This window comes from Hippocampus zosterae, chromosome 14 (genome assembly GCF_025434085.1).
Source record: "Hippocampus zosterae strain Florida chromosome 14, ASM2543408v3, whole genome shotgun sequence".
NCBI classification, from domain to species: domain Eukaryota; kingdom Metazoa; phylum Chordata; class Actinopteri; order Syngnathiformes; family Syngnathidae; genus Hippocampus; species Hippocampus zosterae.
The window spans coordinates 15813338-15830478 of record NC_067464.1 but is presented as its reverse complement, the minus strand read 5'-3'; the positions used below and the strand labels follow the sequence as shown (position 1 = coordinate 15830478).

At 42.6% G+C, this 17141-nt stretch overlaps 1 protein-coding gene across 1 annotated transcript in view; it reads left to right on the top strand.

The window, feature by feature from the left end:
• LOC127614416 (transcription regulator protein BACH2-like) overlaps nucleotides 1–17141 on the top strand; it is an 81244-nt gene that overhangs the window by 48126 nt on the left and 15977 nt on the right. Inside the window, exons 2-3 of the mRNA XM_052085719.1 lie at nucleotides 9407–9683; nucleotides 14669–16102. Of these exons, the coding sequence (XP_051941679.1) occupies nucleotides 9423–9683; nucleotides 14669–16102 (1695 nt within the window). The 5' untranslated portion in view covers nucleotides 9407–9422. The remainder of the gene's footprint in view (nucleotides 1–9406; nucleotides 9684–14668; nucleotides 16103–17141) is intronic.

Genomic DNA, 17141 nt, shown 5'->3' with positions numbered 1-17141 from the left:
GGTCTTTAGTGTTGTTTTTATTTGGTCTGCAAATTCTATCCTAATCATGACAATGATGCTTTTTTTTGTTGTTATCTTTGTAATCTTGTCATCTTAACTTTTTGACAAAACGATTCCAGTCACAAAATGATCGTTCAGTACTTGTTGGGCCGATTGCATCCTCGGACGTCTTCAATGTTGTTTTCGTGGCTCCCCATTCATTTTAGAGTTATTTTCAAGATCCTCCTCTTTGTTTTCAAATCTCTGAATAATCTCGTGCCACCTTACCTCTCTGAGCTCATCCGCCCCTACACACCTGCCCGGCGCCTCAAGTCTGTGGACCAGACATTATTAGAAGTACCAAGAACAAAACTGAGGCTCAGAGGGGATCGAGCCTTTTCTGTTGCTGGTCCCTCTCACTGGAATGACCTCCCACTGAACATTCGGCAAGCCTCCTCGCTGCCCATCTTCAAAGCCCTCATCAAAACTCACTTGTATTCTTTGGCATTCGACACAGCATGACTTAGATTTGTTCTTGGTTTTACTGTTTGGTGCTTTCTACCGCCTTTATTACCGATTTGTCTTACTGTTTATTGTCCATGTTAAATTGATCCATGTACAACACTTTGTATGTATTTTGCGATGGCTGTTTGAAAGTGCTCAATACTGTTGACTTGACTTGACTTCTCAAAAGCCCACAGTGCGCTTCATAATCCAGTGCGCGGTATATATACAGTACAGTCATACCTCTCTATATCGCGCTTCATTTATCGTGACTTCACAACATTGTGTTTTTTTTCTCTAAAGTACAGTCATACCTCGGTTTTCGACCATAATCCATTCCAGAAGGCTGTTCGAAAACCAAAACCCTGTTTCCCATTATAATCAATGTAATACATTTTAATCTGTTCCAAGTTGACAAAACAACTTTTTTAAAGCATTTATTTTACTATTTTACACCATAAACTGTACACAGATGTAATAAGAGCAGGTAATATGTAAAATACTGTACAAACATTTTGTATGTTTTATTTTTTACCAATTTTAACATCAACAATGTAACAAAAATTCAAGTAAAATCTCTCTCATTGTGACAATTGTAGATTACATTATTTTACGCCTTGAACTAATAAACCCTAAAGTAATGGCTCTCTGGACACTCTCTCTGCAACCCTACGCTACGGTCATCATCATATCTTGTCGCGCCAGTACTGGATCCATTGCTTGGCAGCATCACTAGTGTCTAAGAGGTCTTGATCTGTGCAGGTGGGCCCAAGTTCACAATCCCGAAGAATGTGCTCCATTGTTTGTATTGGGTGGCCACACGGACATTCACTGCTGAGTAAGAGTGAACAACACATTTATAGGTGTTGTTCACAGTCTTGCCTACTCTGGTTCTTGTCACCCAGTTCTTTCTTGAGAGGGCTGTTCCACTTGGAAGATGTTCGTTTGGGCTTTGGATTACACCATTTAGTGCAGAGCTGTCCCATTCTCTCCATTTTTCGAGCCTGTGGTTTGTTGACTGCTCAGGATCTCAAATTTGGACGGTCATAAAGCTCTTTCTGGACTTCAGTCTTCTTATTGAGTCACTATGACCATAGTGGGGGTGTCATTTTCTTGACTATGCTACGGTACGAGGGAACATTCCTCCATTCATTTTCCGAATCGCTTCATCCACACAAGTCCAGTCTCATCCATATTAAAAGTTTGGTAGGGAAGATATTCCTCGGCCCTAACTCAACTTTAAACTTTTCGGCAGCTTCCTTATCTGAACTGCCTCCCCATGACGAATCACAGATTGTATCCTGCTTCTTTTCCTCAACTTTTCGAACCATCCTCTGCTTGATTTAAAATCAAACTCTTCAGGAGCAATGCTAGGATCCTTTTTTTTTGTTTTTAATCAAATCTCCATACAATTGTCTTGCTTAGCCACAAATCATATCTTGGCTAAGACTGTCCCCTGCTAGCTGTTTCTTATTGATAAAAATAAGAAAACGTTTCTCCACTTCCTCTTATATTTGTGGCCTTTCTTTGCTAAACACACGAGAACCATGGACTGATAAGCCGGGACTGTCTCCATGAGCAGACCTTGACGAAGCAGCTGTAGCCTTTACGCACACACAACCAGACAATCACACGCGCATACACATCCTTATCATAACCGCCTTCATTGTTCCTTTTTTTTTTCCCCGTGACATGACCTGATCTGCTGTGCGCTGGATGGACTGGCAGCATGCCGGTCAGGCCGCGTCGCCCACCCCCCCCCCCCCCCCCCCCCATCCATCCGCCCCCTCATTACATGTTATGTCTTGTGACTTGTTGTAACTGTCATATGCTTTTGATCTCAACTAAGATCTCCGGGCGCTGTACATACGGTGAGTACCGACAGGCCCGTCGCACTGTATCCCATGTTCGTCATTGTTTTTCATGTTTCTTGTGCAGAGCGTGCCTGTTAATTCCAAATTACCCCGTGAGGATAAATAAAGTTTTCTGAATCTGAATATTTTTTCCTCTTTTTTTCCACCATCTTTACTACTTCCACTTGCTTTTTTTGGTGCCATGATTAGAGGCTGATACACAAGAAGATACCAGAGATATACCAAATACCAGAAATAACAGTCCGGTTTGCGTAGATGACAACAAACACAATGCTTTTTAAAAAAATCTTTATTGAACACATCCGCTGACATTGGACGATCTTTTTTTTAAAAATTACATCTTTATTGAACACGTCTGCTCACAATGGAACGCTACACGAGGAAGCATCACTTCGTCGTCTACCCAAGGAAGCGTCACTTTCTCGTGTAAGGAAGGTGAGAGCAGTCGAGTGGCGTATTCAAGTGCGCTCAGTTTGGTTGAGAACCGATTTTTGGTCGTGATCCGAGGCATAAAAAACTCAAAACTTTTTGGTCAAAAACCTATTTGTTGAGAACAGAGACGTTCGAAAACCAAGGTTTGACTGTACTGTATTCAGAAAACAATGCCGAATGACTCAGAGGTTTTGTATATGACTGTACGCATGATTGGTTCCCGGCGAGACATCGACCATTGACAGCATGAGTGGATTTATCCCGTAAGCTGATTGGCTGTGCATCTTCACAGCCTTGTCCAGCACTTTCCCTTGTGTCCCGTCAGGCTGATCAGTGTCTTGTCACATGTTGGGGGATTGCTACGTGTGCGGTGGAGGGGAGAGTGAGCGTGAAAGCGAAGGTGAGAGAGAGAGAGAGATTGGGATTGTCCGAATAAAGGAGCATGTCTCTCTTCAGCTCCTTCCTCATCAATACCGATTAATTGTCTTGTCATAAACACATCGGCTGCGTGGGTATAACTGGCCAGGAGCTAGATGGAGGTCAGCTCCACTGTCAGAGAGTTGCCCTCTACGCCACCAATAAACGTCTCTTCGCCTCTCTCAGAAGGCAGTGCTGATGAATGTTTATTACTGTATTTAAGTAAATACATGTACTGATGCAGTCTTTGTCTCAAATATGTAAAGTATAAATACTGTTTACATATTTTAAACATGCTGGTACCCACATACAGTACAGTACACAAATTCCTAGGGGGTGAGCCAACCCTCCTTCGTGGTTTTTCACTTATCGTGGCAGTGTCCTGGTACCCATTAACCGCGATAAGTGAGGGAACACTGTCGATCAATATTCTGCTTTCTTGGATGTAGTATTTTAAATGGTCTGGAAAGCGCTTTGTTACAGCTGCAGCCGGTTATGAAAGCGCTACAGTTTTAAAATAGGCCATTCATTGAAGGTGCACCTAATCCTCCGAAGCGCCTTATAGTGTGGAAAATACAGCACTTTTTCTCACATATGCATGTGGCTAGCTTTGACGCTGTTTTCAGAACAAACATTTCTCGCCAAAAACGTTTACCAGTATCACTTTGTGTGGGTGTGCTGTTTTGAGGTCCAGCGACTAATGTACGGTGACTGGAACAATTTGTTACTGCTTGGACTCCAAAGGAGAGTGTTGTGGATTATGAAAAACAGTCTTAAGTTACAAAGGAACAAATCAACGACACAAATGAATGAATGAAAAGCGCTATGAAAGAATGTCACACGATGTTTGCGCTATGCCACCCATTCAGCGTAAGATTCCTTGAAGACTCGTGCTTTGCTTTCCGTGCAGAAATAGCCACCTGTCACGACCAATACATTATTTGAATCATTGTTTTCGGTTCCTTTGAGAATAAACTCAACACTTAAAAATTAATTGCCGCTTGCTTTGTGGCTGGTGAAGCTGAAAAAAACCCCCAGATACAACCAAAAGTATTTGTTTTGAGATATGATGTACAATGGAATAGCCTCTATCGCCTCATTTTCATTTTGATGATTTTCATGCAGTATTTGTTTATTGCACGCAAGACCGGATAACTACGAAAGTGTTGAAAGTTAGCTTGAATACTTATATCAACCTATCACACATACGGTATTTGGGGACATGCACACAAAAGTTGGATCCAATATGTATGACGGCGAAGAAAATGATCGGGTGCCTTTATGTTGTCCCTTTAACCCAGACTTTTTCGGTGACATTGGTTTTCCTGGAAATCTTCCTGGAAAACAAAAAAAAGGTTTTCATTTTGTTGTCATGAACCTTTTGTGTAATTTAGACCGCATTATCCTGCTTGTGAAATCAGTTGGAAATAAGTGTCATCTTAAGGCTAATATAATGTTTACCACAATTATTTCCTCCCACATTCCCAAAACATACATGGTAGGTTGATTGAACCCTCTAAATCAGGGTGTCAAACTCATTTTAGTCATTTAGTCAATTTAGTGATTAATTTGTATCACTTGTACACACCAAATTAATAGATTTCTAGTTTTGAAAAGAGTCAAGTCAATTCTTATTGTTTGTTCAATTATTTTTCAAGTGAGTATAAACAGGGTAACCATATTATTAAATCGGAAGTGGCCCCCGGGCCTTTAGTTTGATACAAGCTCTAAATTGTCCCTCGGTGTGATTGTGAGTGCGAATGGCTTTCTATCTGCATGTGGCTGGCAATCAGAATCAGATTTATTGGCCAAGAATGTAAAACACACAAGGAATTTACTTTGCCTGTCACATTTGTGAGGTGGTAGAGGACCCCAAAATAGCAGGGATGAGTAGGGTGGACATCAGTGAGGTCACTTCACAAGATGTATTTACCAAAAATACAAACACAAAAGCAGACACAAACAATGACAAACACAATTACCCAACACCAGCAGGGAGTCATTTTAACAAAACACTAACTAATGACACAATGACCAACAGGTGTGACACTGCAAGAGGAGCCGTACAGTGCCACCCGTTGGTCACAAACAGAACCACCCTAACATTCCCAGTTACAATCTGTCCAGAACAGTGTTTCTGAACCTTGTTAGAGATACCAAACTCAACCAGTTCATATTCACATTCTCCGAACCCCTCATTAGTGAAAAACAAAAATCGCTGGACAGTCAGACGTTGACTTCTGAGCGAACTAAATTTCCCGCAGCACTGATTGGACAAGGAGTGTAATGTGATCATCTGCAGCCAGTGATGGTTAACCGGGCGTATCATAACTAATTGACATGTTGAGTCAGGTATGTCTTAACCTCCATGGCAAAGGCTGTGTCGAAGCCCTGATTCCACCTAGGGTTACGTCGAACCCAGGTGAAGAACCACTGGTCCAGAGAAATGGCAACAAAAACAATGACGAACAGACGGAGACAGAATGGGAAGCCCGGCGGTTTGCTATTTAGCGTCCTGCCATCTGGTGAAAGGAAGAGAAAATGACAAGACTCGAACCATTCGACTTGAAGGGGAGCTTCATTGAAAATCATCAAAAATCATGAGATTAGAATGCTCAAAACCAAGCATCAGTCTCGATCAGGGATGCCCAACTGGTCGATCATGATCGACCGGTTGCCTGCGGACTGTTCCCAAGTCGATCGTGAGGGGGGGGGGGGGGGGGGCGATATTTTTGTGTCTGTGTGTGTGCGTTATTAATATATATTTTTTGTGTCAGAGCACACTGCACCATAAGCATCCTATCAGTTTCATTTCACAAAAAAGGTATTAAAAAAATTAATGAAAAAAAAGCAGTTCATTTTTAACCTACGGTGGCACGTGACCTGCATCACCGCAAGTTGTTAGCGGTCCGCAGTCTGGATTTGCAACTTGCGATCAGAGCTGTTGCGCGATATCTTTTTATTTATTTTTTATCATTCTCATTTAGAATTGATATCATTCTCCTTCAAAGTTTGTTTTATCTGCAATTCACTGATCGCACTGGCAAAGAATGGGAATCTGGAGCGTCAGTAGAAGCGCTAGTCATTTTTGTGCACTTAACACCGCTGCACAGTCCATTGAATCTGCTTTATTTTTCTGTTTCGTTCACGTTCGGGCCGTTATAGTTGTTGCTCATCATGGCATGTGTGCGTGCATGCATGCGTACGCGCACGTGTGCATGGTCGGTTGCCTGAAAAGTTGTTCTTTGATCACAAAAGGTTTTTATTTAACATTGAAACCAAAATTAGTCCACAGCGCTTTTGCTAGTGCTTTTGTTCCTGCCTCTGTGAGCCACACGTTGAAGCAACTGCAACTGGGCAAACGCACAACAGGCAAAGAGCACATACAAAGCGTCAGTGTAAAGACTGCAAAACCACGGTCCGTATGTTCGCATGGTACAGTACCATGCAGAGCACACCAAATGGTACGTGCCTTTCCCAAGTAGCCTTCCACCCCATCCCCTGTCGTAATATAAATCAATAAATCTAAAATCTAATCTAAAATTTCCGAGGGCGAAGCCACTGATGTTCCAGAGGGAGCGATACCACTTCTTGGTGTCCTCTGGCTTTGCCACAGAGTGCACTTGCAGTTTTTGCAAATACTTATACATACATGTGCACTGCCAAGCATATATGAGCAATAAATAGTACACACCAAATATATCCGAGATGAAAGTAAGACATAATCGGGCCAGAGATGGAAAAAAAGTAGGACAGGAAAAACAAAAAAAAAAGAGAACATGCCCCATCCACATACAGTTTACAGAGTGAAACTGGTGAGTTATTTCTCAGTGTTTATTAATTTATTACGTGTGCATGTGCACGAGATGCATGCTGTTCTGCTTTTGGACATTTTATTTCTGTGATGAATAATTGAGTGTGTGCGCGCGTGTCTGTAGCCACCTTAACCCATCTGTGGATGTCTCAAATTTCAGTGACCTAAAATTGTGATTGATGATGATGAGAAAAACATAAACAAAGAACAATCGAATACCCTCAAAAGCACAGCGACACTCTTTCCAACTTTATGAACGCGCCTTGAATACAGTGTTTTGCGATGTCTTGTACAATTGCCGCCAAAATTCACAGGCACATATCCACCGACGCCCACTTCGACCTCTGAAAATAGCCAAGCAATCACCACAATATTTTGGATTTTATAGGCATTAAGCTTTTTCCTCACTTTAGTTGTTCACTGTAGAGAAAAAGCTTAATGTGGAAAATGCAAACTCCACACAGGAAGACCCAAGCCCGGAATCAAAACCATGACCTCTGCACTGTGAGGCAGACATGTTAACCAATCGACCACTGTGCCGCCATATACAGTACTGTGTACATGTCATCATTGCATGAATAAATTATATACACGTGTACACTGAAACATTTGTTCAACGACACCAGCCATAAGGAAAACACAATTTCAACCAGTTGGTTCAAACCATAATGTCACTCGTTATTATGGAATATAGAAGAAGTCCGCTAACCTGTTTTCAGAGTTTGGTTGTGTGACGTTCCGCATAAAGCGGATTCATGAGCTCACATAACCATAGATTTGTTACGGCGCATAAACACCCCTGTTTGAACCTGTTAGTGAATAGTCATACACAAGACAACAGAATCTCCTTCACACAAGACACAACTCCTAAAAGCATTTACAAACACAACAGTTAACGACATTCAGAAGCTTAGAGGAGAAAACAACAAAGCTTACCAAAATTATGAAGAGAATATTTAAACACATAAACAGAAACCTTTAAAAACATTTAAAGCATTTTAAAACTAAAAAAACAAAGATTTAAAAAATGAATGTAAGTCCTTAATCAGACTCAGATTTGATCTTAGTGTTACTGTTTGTTGCCTTCTACCATCTCTGTTACTGATTTATTGCTTTATTGTTATATATATGTTAATTGCTCCATGTACATCACTTTATATGCAGCGATGACTGTTTGAAACTGCTCTACAAATACAGTTAAGTAGAGAGTTGAGTTAAGTAAAAGGTTCAGCATAAAAGCAAAGATTTCAAATCAGCTTTTAAAAGCAATTACACTTGATTTCGTTTCTCTTGGCAGCTTATTCCTGTAAGTGCAGCGTAACAAGTAAATGCAGCATCACCGTGTTTACTCTGGGCTTCACTGATTGACCCACGTCTGCAGATCTCAGACCCCTTCTGGGTTTATAGTCAATCAGCATTTATTTTATGTATTCAGGACCCAAACCATTCAATGATTTTGAACAGCAGTCCCCAACCTTTTTTGCCCCATAGACCGGATTAATGTCTGACAATATTTTCAGGGCCGGCCTTTAACATTTGTCAGATGAATACAATAGAAAACTGCTATTTTCTAAACATAATAATAAACACCAATCATAACACAAGTAACATAGTCTCTGGCCGCAACACTCTCTGGTCGCTAGGGTAATGTTTAAATGTGCCTTCAAAACAAGATACACCGCAAATACAAAGTGCATGAAGAATATGACTCACCATCACCGCATATTATGCACAGTGGGCTTGATGCGTGGGGACCTCCCGTTGAGATAAGTCTGTATTTAAAGTCGACTCCTGACAATCTCTATGAAAGGTAGCCTTCTTTTTTTGAAAGTCGTAGGCTCCTCTTCTGTCTCCTGGCTGCCCACCCCCCCCAAAAAAACAATTTTTTTCCCAAAGATCTTTGTTTTTTTTTTTCTGACTCCTGGGTTTCATTTCAGTGGTAACCGAGAAGCACGCCTTGACACACTGTAGACGAATGTAACGGACAATCCCGCAATTTTTCAAAATAAAACATCTTTTGGAAGTTATGTAAGTTATTTATTCTTGCTGTGTGGCCAGGGGGTTGTGGACCACTGATTTACAGTATATAAATACAGTGCCCCTCCAAACCAGTAGCGATGACCAAGGTTCCCAAACATCATGGCTGTCCACTACTCACACATGATGACTGAATTGCACTTCAATTTCACTGTACATGCTGTATTGTATGTGACAAAGTGCATTTACCTTTATTTCATGAGTCTAACAACACACTAATAAACTCCTGCAATCAGTACGAGTGAAGTACAGTGTGTATGATTTCCTTTAATTCGTGAAGAAAAGACAAAAAAGTTATCTACAACAAAAATTCTTATTAACGCCTTTTCTTCTGGTTTCTTTTGTCCAGGTTGCGACTGAAAGTGATGTCGGCAGGCGACGAGCAGGAGAGTGAGGCAGTAGTGCCTGTATACGTGTACGAGTCCAAAGTCCACTGTGCCAATGTGTTGTTAAGTCTTGAGGAGCAGCAGAGACAGGGCATCCTGTGTGATGTCACTGTGTTGGTGGAAGGCAGGGAGGTACGAGCGCACAGGGCCATCCTCGCTGCAAGTAGCCGCTACTTCCTACAAGCTCTGCTGGGATACAATGGGCCACCAGGGGAACCCGTCATTAACCTCCCAGATAAGGTAAACTTGGAACACACTTCCTAAACACTTTTGCAAAAATTGTTTGGACCAGGGCTTTATATTCACACGAGGGGGAGAGAAAATGTGTGTGTAAATATGAGTGAATGGAAGAAATTGATGTAAAAATGAAAAACAAAGAAAAGCTGACATCCTGTCTTATTACGAACAAGTGAGGAATTGTATTTTTGTAAAATCTATTATACAGCATTAAGTCATGTTAATTACTTCAAAATGTACTTTTGCATGCATGTATACCATTAAATTTGGGCTTATAAATATTATGCACATGTACCTACTTCTCGGATTTTCGTTTATCGCGGGTGGTTTTGCTCCCCATTAACCATGATAAATGAGGGATTACTGTATTTCCTATCTGTTGAAGAAGACTCACCTACATCACAACTTCCTCTGAAGCTGTGTTGTGCTCTCTTCATCATGAAGGAGCCAATGTACCACTCATATTCCCTCTTCCATCTTCTCTGTTCAGGCGGAAGGGTACAGCTCGTTTGGAGCACTACCGCCACATCTTTCCGCAAGCTGATGGATTGTTAAAGTACAACTTTGACATAATTTTAGAAAGTTCCAAATGAAGTATTTTTACGTCACAGGTAAAATAATTAAACAAAATACATCAATTAAAGCATGGAAAAAACATTCTATTTTGTATATTTGAAAAAGTAATTGTTTTCCCCAAAGTGAGACACTGCCGAGCGTCAAACCCGGAATTGTCACTTTAACAGTAGCGGGGTTCCATATAGAAAGTGTACAAAGCCAGTTAGAAATCAACTCGGAGAGCGATGTTCCAAACTTACCTGAAGGGGATCCGGGTGTTTGAAGAGTTGGAGGAAGAGGAGGTTTTTGGCAAGATGTTGATAGTTGGACCATACATTTACAAGCCAAATGCTCAGGATACGTAAAATGTTGTGTCTGAACGGCCGGAAGCGGAGTAGACACGAGATTGGAAGAATGGCTGCGGTTATTAGCCTCACGTTATTGTTTGCAATTCGATGCTTTGCCGTGCTGTAAATTGCCCACGATGGGATTACCTACTTGGTCAATGTGCAGGATTCCCGCTAGCAGTGAGAGCACACATCATAGTGGGATGGTGTCCTAAATTGTCATTGCGAAGGTCGCGTTGTCGGCCACTCCACACATTATATCTGCAGCATTGTTAGTTGTAAACGATGACAGAGGATTCCATCCATGCATTGGTATTGTTTGAATGTTTTCGTACAGGATTACATCCATGTACACGTATCATACGTTGAATCTAATGTGTTCACAAACAAGAGCTGAAGTTATTCATTGATTAGAACACCGACCCTTTTTTGCAAATTCGGTTCAGAAAACAGAGGTATTTTAAATGCTTGAAACTAAGCAAAAAAACTTCCCGACAGTGGTGTGAGATTCATTAGATTTACAAGAACAAAACTATACCATTGGGCGGCCCGGTAGTCCAGTGGTTAGCACGTGGGCTTCACAGTGCAGAGGTACCGGGTTCGATTCCAGCTCCGGCCTCCCTGTGTGGAGTTTGCATGTTCTCCCCGGGCCTGCATGGGTTTTCTCCGGGTGCTCCGGTTTCCTCCCACATTCCAAAAACATGCATGGCAGGCTGATTGAACACTCTAAATTGTCCCTAGGTGTGAGTGTGGGTGTGGATGGTTGTTCGTCTATGTGTGCCCTGCGATTGGCTGGCAACCGATTCAGGGTGTCCCCCGCCTACTGCCCGTAGACAGCTGGGATAGGCTCCAGCACCCCCCGCGACCCTAGTGAGGATCAAGCGGTACGGAAGATGAATGAATGAATGAATGAATGAATGAATGAATGAATGAATGAATGAATGAAAAAACTATACCGTTCCAATTTTCTGGTCCATTTATGTGCCCCATTGTTTTCTTTTGGTCACTCAAACAACTGTTGGCCTGAATGCCATACAGTGCCGACACATTTCGTAGAATAACTGCAAAGAGCAGTTAATCCTCAGTCTTTTTATAAGCCTGTCAATAAAATGGTAAATATGCACTACAACTTTTCCCCTGGGCAAAAATAATCTGTAGCACAGTTGTGCCAAAATCATAACAGTGCTAGCGCAAATGTTTCATTGAACCTCAGATGACTGATGAAAAAGAATAAAATTGGTTCAGTGGATCTGAATGTTTTTTTCCTCATATTTAAAGTATAAACGCCTGTTTTAAGTAGACTTATTCAAAGGTTTTTAAAAATGTGTTACTTATTTCAAAGGCAAAATTACCGTATTTTCCGCACTAAAAGGCGCACTGGATTATCCTCAATTAATGGCCTCTATTTCAATTTTTTTCATATGTTGCACGCACAGGACTATGAGGCGCAATCTACAATGCATCCACTAGATAGAGCTACACGTCCGTCTTTGTCCGTCTCCTTGCCTTCTCTTCCGTTTGACTCGAGAGGCGTTCATGACCGCCTCCAAAAAACGTAAAGTGCCACGGGAGGCACAAAATGCTCTATGGAGCATATTCATCTTCATCAGATGAACTCGAAACTCAGCGTGAGCTATGCGGGCCGCGTGTAGCACGCCATGTTTGCGCAGGCTGACGTTCGTTTGACGGGTGCTGCTTTCGATTATGTGACCAAGCGAGGCTTTTATATTGAAAAAAACAATCAATTTTAGTTAGTTGTTTCCTTTTCTCCATCGTTGCTAGTTGCTAATGTTCCAATCCACTATCCACATATGCCCCTCCTCCACTATACGCCCTTTCTACTACTTCTGCGGCGTGATTCTGGTGGATTTTTGCACCACTGCCACCCGATGGCCATTTCTTTGCTATTTAACATTGCCGTCAAGCCTAATCCTTTGGTGAGAAGTTGCATCAGACTCTCTTGCACCTTCCCCATGAAAAAACGTGACGTATTAATACGTCATGGGGAGGGAGTGGCTATGAGCTAATTGACGTATTAATACGTCAAAGGGTGTAAATGAGTTAATAAAGCAGTGACACGGTTCACTGAACCGACAGCAAGTTATAACATTGTAAGCATGTCTCCAGCAAGGAGCCATCTTGGTCGGCGTATTACCGTAATGACCGTACACAAGGTGCAACAGATTTTAAGGCGCTCGGTGAGCTTTTAAGAAAACGGAAGACTTTTTGGTACTTAGAAATCATTTATTTATGTGTTTGTTTAATTTGAGTGAAAAGAAGACGATGCCTGAGAATTAACTGTTGAAACTAATGAGACAAAATAAGAAGACTTTCATTTAATAATCAGTTTACATACCATCCATCCATCCGTTTTCAGATCCGCTTATCCTCACAAGGGTCACGGGGACGGCTGGAGCCTATCCCAGCTGTCTTCGGGCAGTAGGCGAGGGACACCCCGAACCGGTTGCCAGCCAATCGCAGGGCACACAGAGACGAACAACCATTCACGCTCACACTCATACCTAGGGGCAATTTAAAGTATTTAATCAGCCTGCTACGCGTGTTTTTGAAATGTGGGAGGAAACTGGAGTACCCGGAGAAAACCTACAAAGGACCGGGAAGAACATGCAAACTCCACAAAGGGAGCCCGGAGCTAGAATTGAACGCAGTATCTCTGCACTATGAGGTTGCTGCGCGAACCACTCGACCACCGGGCTACCCAGGTGTAATATGACTCTTCATTATAATTTTGCCTGATTCGGATGCCTCCTGAACGCCTCCCTGGTGAGGTGTTCCGGGCATGTCCTGCCGGAAGGAGACCCCGAGGAAGACCCAGGACATGCTGTCACCCAGCTGGCCTGGGAACGCCTCGGGATCCCCGGGGGAGCGCTGGAAGAAGTCGCTAGGGAGAGGGAAGTCTGGGCTTCCCTGCTAAAGCCGTTGCCCCCCGCGACCCGGCCCGGATAAGCGGTAGAAGATGGATTGATTGATGGATGGATTATAATTTTGGAATATTATCAAAACATGGGGGTACTCGTTTTCTGACAAAAAGGTTTGGAGGTACACAAGACAAAAAAAAAAAGGAAACCGGAGGTCGTAGATCACATTTGATGAACAATTTATACAGTAATCAAGATAACTCCAAAGGGGTATAATTGTTTATCTTCCAACTCTATGTGAGTTCAATTCATCTCAACTCAACTGTTATTTAGATAGCACTTTAAAACAACCACTGCTGTTTACAAAATGCTGTACATGAAGCAAGGCTCATTTATACAACAACAAACAATAAAACAATAAATTAATAACAAAGACAGCAGAAAGCACAAAAACAGTAAAACTAAAAATCAAGTCTCAGAGAATAAGACACATAAGAACAAGTTTTACAATTAGTTTTAAGGTGAGTTTTAAAGATGGGCTGTGAGGGGAGTTTGACGTTCAGCGGGAGATCATTCCAAAGATAGAGACCAGCAACAGAAAAGGCTCGATCCCCTCTGACCCTACGCTTAGTTCTTGGAACCTCTAATAATGTCTGGTCCGCAGTCCTGAGGCACCGGGCATGGGTGGAGGGGTGGAGCAGCTCAGAGAGGTAAGGTGGAGCAAGGACATTTAAAGATATGAAAACAAATAATAGGATCTTAAAAAGAACTCGAAAATGAATCGGGAGTCAGTGAAGGGATGCCAGAGTAGGAGTTATGTGCGTCCTCTGACAAGTACCAGTCAAGAGGCGAGCGGCGGCATCTTGACCAGCTGGAGACACTGAATGGAGGATTGGCTGACTCCAAAGTAAAGTGCGTTACAGTAATCCAGTCGAGATGTGACAAAGGCGTGAATTACTGTTTCAAAGTGCTCTAGAGAAAGAAGAGGCTTTACTTTAGCCAGCTGCCTAAAATGAAAATACCTGGATTGAAGAACGGTACCAATTTGACATTCAAATTGTGTTTGATGTGATGGTTTCGCCAACATGTAGTTTGCACTTTTTGTTTTGCTGCTGATGTGATTTGGTTGGAACGTTGTTGATGGTTGTGAAAAAGCTTACTGTGTACATGATAGATGTCACATCTCCTGCAACTGTTGTCCCTACAGGTTACTGCAAAAGGCTTCGCCCCACTGCTCCAGTTTGCCTACACAGCCAAGCTTGTTTTAAGCCGAGAGAACATCCATGAGGTGATCCTGTGCGCTGAATTCCTGGGTGTCCACAATTTGGAAGATTCTTGTTTCCGGTTCCTTCAAGCACAGCTACAGGAGGACAGCAAACTGAGCATTAATGGCAAGAAGGAATATGATAATGACACGGCCAATAACGCTGTCTTTTCTGAGACTGTATACACAGACGATTTAACAGACAACAGGCAGCACACCAGCAATGTAGCAACCACAAAGCCACTTCCTATTGACCTTCCTCAATGCGCTAAATACAGGAAATATCAATATCACCACAACAGTGAAACTCATGATGGTGATGAAGACGACGGCGATGAGGATGATGATGATGATGATGATGATGAAGATGATATCATCTTGGCCAACCATACCTCTGCCAGCCCGGTGAGCTCACAGCTCACAGACTGCAGCGATGTCACACAAACACTTATTAGCCCCTCGAGTATCAAAGAGGAACCCGTCTTTGATGAGGGAGATGATCGGCGTGGATGCAACCAAGATTTGTCAACCGAAGAAGTGCTGGAGATGGAATTAGAGGTAGAAGGAGTTCCTGTAGCAGTTGAGCATTTTCCAAGTGGCGGCTCATTACGCTCCTACCTACAAAGAGGAGGGCTGGATCTTAGCAGCATGCCAAGCACCACCATAGAGCAGCTGCTCTCCAACAGACTGTCCCTGAACCACTACCGGGAACTAGTCAAACACGGACATAAGGACAAAAGGGAATCAATGGTGAACCTAAAAAGCGACACGGCAGATGTACCAGCAGCACTGAGCAACATTGACAGGCCCGTGCCTAAAGCCTCCTCATCCAAACACAAAGGGGAGCTAGACAGACGCAGTGTAATTTTCTCTTCAGGAGTAAGTGATCATCATCAAATGATGACCCATTATGCGGATGAAAAGTTCAGTGAAAAGGTCTTTGCCTCTTTGCCTCAAGGCTTGATGCAGACTGATTCAGCCTCTTCTGGCAGCTCATGTCTGATTACAAGCTGTCGTGCTCCTGTCAAGGCATCAACCTATTCCCCCGTTCCCTCTGAGCCCCTAACTCAGACTTCCAGCTCCCATTCTTCATTCTCACATGCAAAGGATGGAAGAAGTGGCAGCCCAACTTCCAACCTGCAACAATCTGACTTCTCCCTATCGCCACACTCTGGTTGCATCTCTAGACTATCTCAGTGCCTAGCAGGCAGGGAAGAGCCTAGGGACCTCCACAGTCGAGAGGTTGTCTTTTCTCAGGGTTGCACTAAAATCAAAAGTGAGCAGGGATTTGGTGCCAGTGGTGGAAACTCCAGTGACGAGTCGGGATCTTTCTCAGAGGGAGACAGCGAAAGTGGACTCAGAGTAGCTGGACCTGAGGTTTGTATGTCTTATTCTCTTCTCTTGAATACTGTAAAAAACTCTTGTTGTTTTTTTCTTTTTTTACCCTGCTTTTCTTTGCATTGCAATGCATCTGGTAATTCTGGTGATGAATATTCAGATTCTGGTGTTTTTGCAAATGATATGCACAATCATTGTGTATAGTCACTATCAAAAGCAAGGCCACACATGAGTCTAAAATGTGGTTCTAAACATTTTTGTTGGCAGAGTCTATTTATGGCAATTTTGTTGGTCCAAGAGTTCACTTTCTATTGATGAAGAGCTGGTCTGGAAGTACTTTTATGATGTAATTACGATTACAGTAATCCCTCATTTTTGGGGGTTAATGGAGACCAGAAACCCCCTGCAGAAGGAGAAAATTGCGAGGTGGGATTTGACACCCCCTTCCCCTGGGGAATTTTCATGTATGTGTGTGTGGGTAGCTGAATGTTTCAAATGTAAATAGTATTGATACATTACATATTTGAGACAAAGACGCCAGAAGTACACATATTTACCTAAATCTTTAATTCTAAAACCTTAAACAAAAAAATAACACTAACGTACAGTATGCGAGACATGGTAAAATGCTGGTTGAGGCTGCAATAAGGGTCACAAGCGAGCCTGTCCCAGCTGTCTTGGGGCAGTAGGCGGGGTACACACTGAACTGGTTGCCAGCCAATTGCAAGGCGCACAGAGACAAAAAAACATCTCCACCCACATTCACACATAGGGACAATTTAAAGTGTTCCATTAACTTGCTACACGTGTTTTTGGAATGTGGGAGGAAACCAGAATAAAGGCGGGGGGAGAACATGCAAACGCAACACAAGAAGGCCGGGAACCAATTCCAACCCTGCACCTCTGGACTGTGGTGGCGGACATGCTAACCAGTCAACCATCAGGCCACCCCACTGAGATCACTCAGTAATCACTAATAGTAAACCCATCATGTGCTAGGGTCTTTTTTTTTATCCTGGACTTAAATTATCCTCGAAAGAGGATAGTGCGAGCGTGTTTTTTTTTTTCCCTCTCCCTA